This window comes from Pyxicephalus adspersus, chromosome 8, assembly GCF_032062135.1.
Source record: "Pyxicephalus adspersus chromosome 8, UCB_Pads_2.0, whole genome shotgun sequence".
In the NCBI taxonomy this organism is placed as follows: domain Eukaryota; kingdom Metazoa; phylum Chordata; class Amphibia; order Anura; family Pyxicephalidae; genus Pyxicephalus; species Pyxicephalus adspersus.
Genome location: NC_092865.1, coordinates 69,538,704 through 69,545,737, shown reverse-complemented (window position 1 = coordinate 69,545,737; position 7,034 = coordinate 69,538,704). Strand labels below are relative to the sequence as shown.

At 37.7% G+C, this 7,034-nt stretch overlaps 1 protein-coding gene across 1 annotated transcript in view; it reads right to left on the bottom strand.

Moving 5' to 3' along the window:
* CIMIP4 (ciliary microtubule inner protein 4) overlaps positions 1-7,034 on the bottom strand; it is a gene marked incomplete at its 3' end in the record, with an annotated part of 14,397 nt that continues 7,363 nt past the window's right edge. The window contains 4 exon segments of the mRNA XM_072421073.1: positions 1-265; positions 1,619-1,738; positions 4,520-4,673; positions 4,750-4,988. Of these exon segments, the coding sequence (XP_072277174.1) occupies positions 6-265; positions 1,619-1,738; positions 4,520-4,673; positions 4,750-4,988 (773 nt within the window).

Genomic DNA, 7,034 nt, shown 5'->3' with positions numbered 1-7,034 from the left:
GGATATCATGGAATGGGTCTATCATAGAAATCCCAGAAATTATCATCTGGATCAGGTTGTATAGCAGGAGGAGTCGGTGCCTTTGGTTTCTTGGGCTTAGCCTGTTGTTGTTTCTTTGGCTTCTTGGCTGCTGGAGTTGGAGGTGAAAGATCTTCCTTAGGGACTGCAAGTTGGATACGCAATGGGAAAACACGAGATGGTTTTTGTTGGCTTTCAAGGATCTTGGTAATGGCATCTCTCTCCATGAGCTTTTGTGACCATAGAGCTTATATAAAAAAGATGAGAAATGAGTGGCATGGAAAATAGAAGACCTGTGCCTAGTATATCACTTTACAATGTGATTAAAGTTTACCTGAATTTTTTACCAAGAAATGTAATATTTGCCTTAATTTTTGTGGCCATTTTTTAAAACCAGGATTACAAATCGCTTTCATTTTAAATATACAAGGATTTGTATAAAGAAAATGAACATGAGTAAGGAAAGACATTTAGATCTAAAACATTTAAAAACAGGAGACAAATTATCAAGCAAACAGCTTTATTGATAGTTATTTCTTTCCCTCAGCCATCCTCTGTTCTAAAGACTTCTTTAGGGCCATGTATTTAAAGTTGCTCTGATGCCACTTGCCTAGGAAAAGTACAGGATACAGGTGATTCCTGTGAATACTGTGGTCTGATATACAAATAAACATTGAAAATAATCATCAAATGATCACCCTTTTAAAAATTTACTGTTGTTTAATCTCAAATACACGATATTTCAGTTTTAAAATAATGTTTGGATCTGTTTCTATTTTTATTACTTATGTGATATGGATTCCTGGGATGGTCACTAGGGTCCAAGCCAGCAGAACCACCAGGATCTGTGCTACTTGTGCAGTGTGAGTGGGCTTCAGGTATAACCTCATACTACTGTACAGTACCTGTAGTGACAAGGACACCAGTAAAATACAGAAGGATAAAGAGAATGAAAGAGTCTGTAGCTAAACCATTCCCTCTTTGGGGGTTGGATTGACTGTTGCCCCTCCTTGCCCACTTGTTACTTTAATTTGCACCAAAGCGGGTGAAATCACTTGTGCTTCTTAACTGGACAGATTGGTGTCCCAGATATTGAAAGGGAACCTATCACAAAAATTTTTACTTTATATGAAACGGTAGATAACCCTTTTATACGTATAATGTACTTAGAAAGTTATCTTTTTTTCTTTAAAAAAAGGTTTTATTTTTTAAAAAGGGGGGGCCCCTACTGTTCTGTCTTTGCCACTCTAACATAATATGGAGCGCTTTACAAAGTCATATCACTAACTGTCTCTCAAGGGGGCTCACAGTCTAATGTCCCTTCCATAGCCTTGTGTCATTAACGCAATCTAAAGCCAGATTAATGAGGGAACCCTAACTGCATGTTTTGGAATGTCAGAGGGTACCAGAGGAAACCCACACAAGCACAGGGAGAACATACAAACTCCATGCAGATACGCTCCTGTCTGAGAGTCGAACTTGGGACATAGCGCTGTAAAGGTATGAGTGCTATCAACTGAGCCCATCGTGCTGACAGTGCTATTTGTTTTACCAGTCAAAGAAAGCTCAATGCTTTATATTGATAACAATTGGCAAGTACCTAAGTCATCAGTCTTCCTTCCGTACCAGTGTTGGGTGTTGCCCTTATTTAGTCTCCCTCTTTCATTTACTTCTATGGTGTATGAATCATGGACCAGGCTGTGCTGGTTTATGGGCATCCCTAAAGAAACAAATATCTGTGAGACAAGTCATACAATACAGCAAACAGGAAAGTAGTCACCTAAGTTTAAATGCTAAAGGTAACCTTATAATTGAAACATTTTTAATAACAATCTTTCTTCCTAGAGCGGATTTAGGCTCAGGAAACCCTATCCTCCAAACACTGTAAGACAGGTCAGATGGCAATGAGATTGCACTCACAGAAAACATCTTGCAGGCACACTTTTATAGAGGTGGGTTCTATGTTTAAACCACTGAACTGTGTTCTGCAGAAAACTTTTTTCTTCCTAGGCTCCTTCTTGTTCTGCAACGTTAATGCAAACCAGAAATCGAAAACATGGGTGTGTGTAGTGAAACTCTGGGTAGGCTCCTGTAAAGCCAAAGAAAAAGGTGTGCCTAGGCACTGACACATGCAAGGAAGTTCTTTGCTATTTCCAATCAGGAAATATATACCAAAGTAAATGTTTTATGCATTGCTTACTAATTGACAGAATCCCTTGAATTTCTGTCAAAGCAGAGAATGAAATTACAATAACAATATACGTTGGACCCAAAGTCTAGTAAGGTTTTTCCCCTAATGCTGTTGTTGGCACCATTGGTATTATTATAAGAAGGAGGCTGAAATTTTTTTGCAAAGTCTGCTTTAAGTGTACCAGATAGATTAGCCATGAAAGCCCAATTGTTGCTTCATTAATTACTTAAATATTTAAAAAATCTGGAGTGCATTTAAAGGTATGCTTTTAGAGCTCAGTTAACCTTCAGTATTTATTACCAATATTTGTTAGCCTGGGCAGCTTCATATGTTGTTTAGGAGTTGAAAAATATATTGTTTGTACTGGTATTGGTATATAAGTGCTGAATTCTTTAATTGAATAAATTGACGGCATGATTGGAAATTACCCGCTCTGACAGAATGATTCCCATGTCAGCCAAACAGGGGTGATTGGTAAAGGGATTTTCTTTGATGATGCATTAAGCATAAATTAAATGTAGTAAAGTATTAGTGACTAAAGTTTGTGTAATGTTAAATTACCATGTCAAAAACAAGAATACCAGTTCTTGGGAGCCAAAAAGGTAAACAGCAGTGTGTATAAGTTTGACACCATGGACGGAGCATAAGTAAAAAAGAAACTGAATATGGTGGGCAAAAGTTCAATGTGATGTGCTTTGCAAATGTTTCAGTGAGCCATGTTTCTTTCTTGTAGTTCTCCAGCAAAATGTAGGCATACCTTGAAGCAAGTAATCACCTTTTTACGAGTACAGACTATTAATCCCTCTGTAAATGTTAGGTGCTTTCTTGGGTATGTTGGCTAGTAAAAACAGTTCAGCTTCTTATTGTTGAATATATTGGCCATGGACAATGAAGCATGATAAGCCATGATTTATTTTCCCTAGGTAAGAGAATATGTGAGCCTCAAGTTAATCCTATCTCCAAAAGTGGATCCTGCCTGTATCTGGCAAGGAAGAACCAATGAGGAATGAAGAGAAAGGGTGGAATCTAACTGAGAGATAGGGGCCTGGATGTCCTGCAACATTCTGGAGTCTAGAATTCAACTAAGCAATATGATGATGAGCTGATGAAGAAGGTGCTTTTTATTTACAATATTGTGAACTTTGGTTGTAAGGGGTAACCAAAAAGATCATGGGCCTCTGTGGGGCACAAGGCCCCTTGAGGCCACAAGGAGTGTTACCAGATTTACAAAATGGTTAGTTCACATAAATAATATAATAGTGGAAGGGTCTGTCCAGTCAGCAGTTTAGTAGATCCCAACTGGACCTGCCCCTTGATACCGTTCTCTGGTGTTTGCCTTTTACTGACCCAGCCTGTCTTTGAGCATTGCACCTGTTTTCAATCCAACATTCCTCTGTCCACTGCAACCATATGCACATGTGATCCCAATTAAGTATGATGCACACTTGAGGAGAAGATGAAGTGGAAACTACTGGTCCTTAAATTTCATTATGTGTGTAATGCCTGCCCCAGAATAAGGTATAGAATAATAAAGATAGAGACTGAAGTTAGCATTTAAAAGCCAAACAGAGGATTTTATATGTTATAAGTAGGTTATATTAACAGTCATTTAATGTACAACAATTTAAGAAAATAAGTGAAATAAAAACATCCACCTTATACTTCAGCACCACCATCTGGCGTTTGCCATTTCTAACTTTATTACAAGCCATATAATTAATGGGCTCATTCTCTACTCAAATCATCTAGACACCAATCGCTATTTCATCTTTCTGTATTTCTCAAACTCTACCCTTGGTGGCTAAAAGGTCCCCTGAAGAAGCCTATATAGGCGAAACGCGTTGGGACGCTGCAGACGCTGCAACTACCAGAACCTATCTGCATAGAGATTTGGTATGTCTAGCGTGCTTGTCCCATAAGGCTCCTCCTTTAGCTTGGCTGAGGGGACGGGACTATCTAACCAGTGTATTGGACTTTTATTTCACTCATTTTCTTAAATTGTTGTACGTTAATATAACTAAAAACTATAAAAGTTTGCCTTTTAAAGCCCAGCTTCACTCCCTGTCTTTATTATTCAATAATGGCCACTTTAGACGTTTGTGCTACTCTGGTGGCCTTGTGCAGCCTGTCATCATTAATGGGACCTTCTGGGATGGACATGGAAGAGGGGCTGCCATCATTTCAGAAGCCTTATGTGGGATAATTATTGACATATACAATATATACAGTACATTATATTCTTGGTGTTTGTGAACAAAATGTATAAATGTAAAGAAAATCTAAAACAAGCTGGCTAATAAAGTCCATCACCTGGAAAGAGATTACTGCGGAGGCAGTGACTTAGCTCATAATACATCCGGTGCGGATATTCTTCCATGAGCCAGGGTTTCTGGGTGTCAGATTTCACGATGGCTCTAGATACATTCTTTCTTCTCTCCTCCACATGTCGTAGACAATTTTGCACCTTTTTGGAACAGGTTAAAAATCTTTACAAACTGAAATGTTATAAATAGCAATATTTTCAAAATGGTTGCTCCTACCTGCTCTGGAGAGATGAGCTGGTCAACCAAAGTGCTGCCATACTTGTGTCTGATATTAGCTGGAATAAGGTTCTTGGTGTCTAGTTTAATATCCAACGCTTCTTGAGATTTTCTGTTACTCGGGATTTGGCTTCCACTATAATTACTTCCTCTGTAACATTCACCTGTTTTGTTCTTTATAGCAGTTACCTTCCACTTCTTTTCATAATTAGGTGGGGCTGAGCAACAAACCAGTGGTCCTGTAGGGTGAACATGTGTGTTAGAAATGCAAACATAGATCTTCTCAATACATTTGAAATATTATGAATAAAAATATTAGGCAATGCATTATGGACTTTGCAGTAGAAAGGTCTGCTTAATAAAAATATTTTATAAAATATTTAACAGCATTAATGTATTATAGGAAGACAAAAAGTAATACAAAATGTATCTTAACTCGGCTTCCTTCCTGCAAGGGGTAATGTCACTATCCTTCCAATGAGATCCCCGACTGACTACCTAAAATCTTGCTGGAAGGATGGTAATGTCATATTAGAGAGGGAGGTAAGTATTTTTAAAAACATCATATGTTTACCCATACTTTAGTTACATTTATGCAGATTTTTACAATGGTGGAGGGATCCTAATATATTTATTGGACCTCTCATTTTAACTGCAAGGTCCTCCTTTAACGTTAAGCAACACTTAAAGTTGCTCATGCAATCCTGGTACCACAAATGTAGTAATTGTGATGAAAAATACAATCGTCGTATTATTATTTTGAGCTTTTTATTACTACAATTTGTGTTAATAGATTTGCTGTCAGAGGTTGTGGTTTATGCCACATTTCTCCATGTGCAACTTTCTTTTCTGAGAACCAAACAATGGGTCCTAAAACAATGGGTCCTTAAATACTTGGACAACAATGAGATTTAGTGATGTTCATAAACCAGTGGTACTGTCATCCACAGAAATATAGTGAATAGACCACAAATGCTGGTCTATGGTACACAACCTACCGAAATCTATCTGTTTGTAGTACCTAAGAATCATGGGCATGGGGAGGCCCTTTTCGCATGTAACTGTAAAAATAACTTGCATGACCCATTATAACCATCCTGCTCCTAAACAAAACAAGATACTAGCAGAAATGGAGTAAAGTTGAGAAGCTTTGGTGCCTCTTACAATGCAGTGATCGGATTATCTATTTGCCAAAGACCTGGGAACTGTCATATGGGGTAAGTGGGTGCTAATCCCGAATTCTCCGAGACAAAAGATGCATAGGAAATTCAGAGCAGCAAAGGGAACGAGGTTAAAATAAAGTAAATGATTGTCAGCCATGCAATGTCATACACAGCTTGATATCTTTTTCCAACGGGGCCATCAGCTGCTTATGTATTTTCTTCCTGTTATAATACAAATATAGGGACAAGTGTTTGGGACATTCAATATTCCAATAAACCTGTCATCATTTTGTAGATTCAGAGCTCCTTATATGTCTGAGTAGCAAGGGATAGCTCGTGTTTCTTCCTTCCAAAAAGATGACTAACAATAATTTAATAGCTCCTAGGTTGCTACAACTATGAATGGTACGGAAGTGATTAGACATCATAAAATAAAATAGATAAAATACCCAAATTATATCTAAAAGTTTAGTCTAATTGTACAGTCAGACTTAAATGGATGTGTAAAATTAATTAAAAATAAATAAATGCTTACTCAATAAATCAAAGGTTCACTGAACCACTGGAATATATTGCAGCTTACCCGACTTTGTGGACTGAATTAGTTTTAATTTTCCAGACTAAGAACATGTTTAGCATGTATATGAAATGTTTATTTATCTTGTTGGAGATTCAGTGTCCTTGTCACTTACTAGGAGAAGAACTGGATATTATCTTTTTTTATAAAAACTACTAGCCCCCCACCCGCCATTATTGAAGACGAACGAAGGTAGGTGTTCAGGAAGTACAGCTTTGGTGGCAACCATAGCTCCTTTTATAGATACAGTTTATAAAGGACTTAGGACCTGAAGTATGTAAATCATAGGATTACTAGGTGAACAAAAGATGTTCTCTGTTTTATGACCAGAGATGTAACCAATGACTGATTTTTGCTTTTTCTTTTTATTTAACTCTTTTTACCAGGTTGTCATACCTATCAAGCATTGGCCTTGTATCTTGTTAGGATTGCCAATAACAATCTTAATATAACCAAGGTGAGTCAAAGAATTCCCTCTGTGGAAAGAGTCATATAGAACAGCGATTGCCAACTGGTGGCTCAGGGAAGTGGGTGGGTTGTGTCCC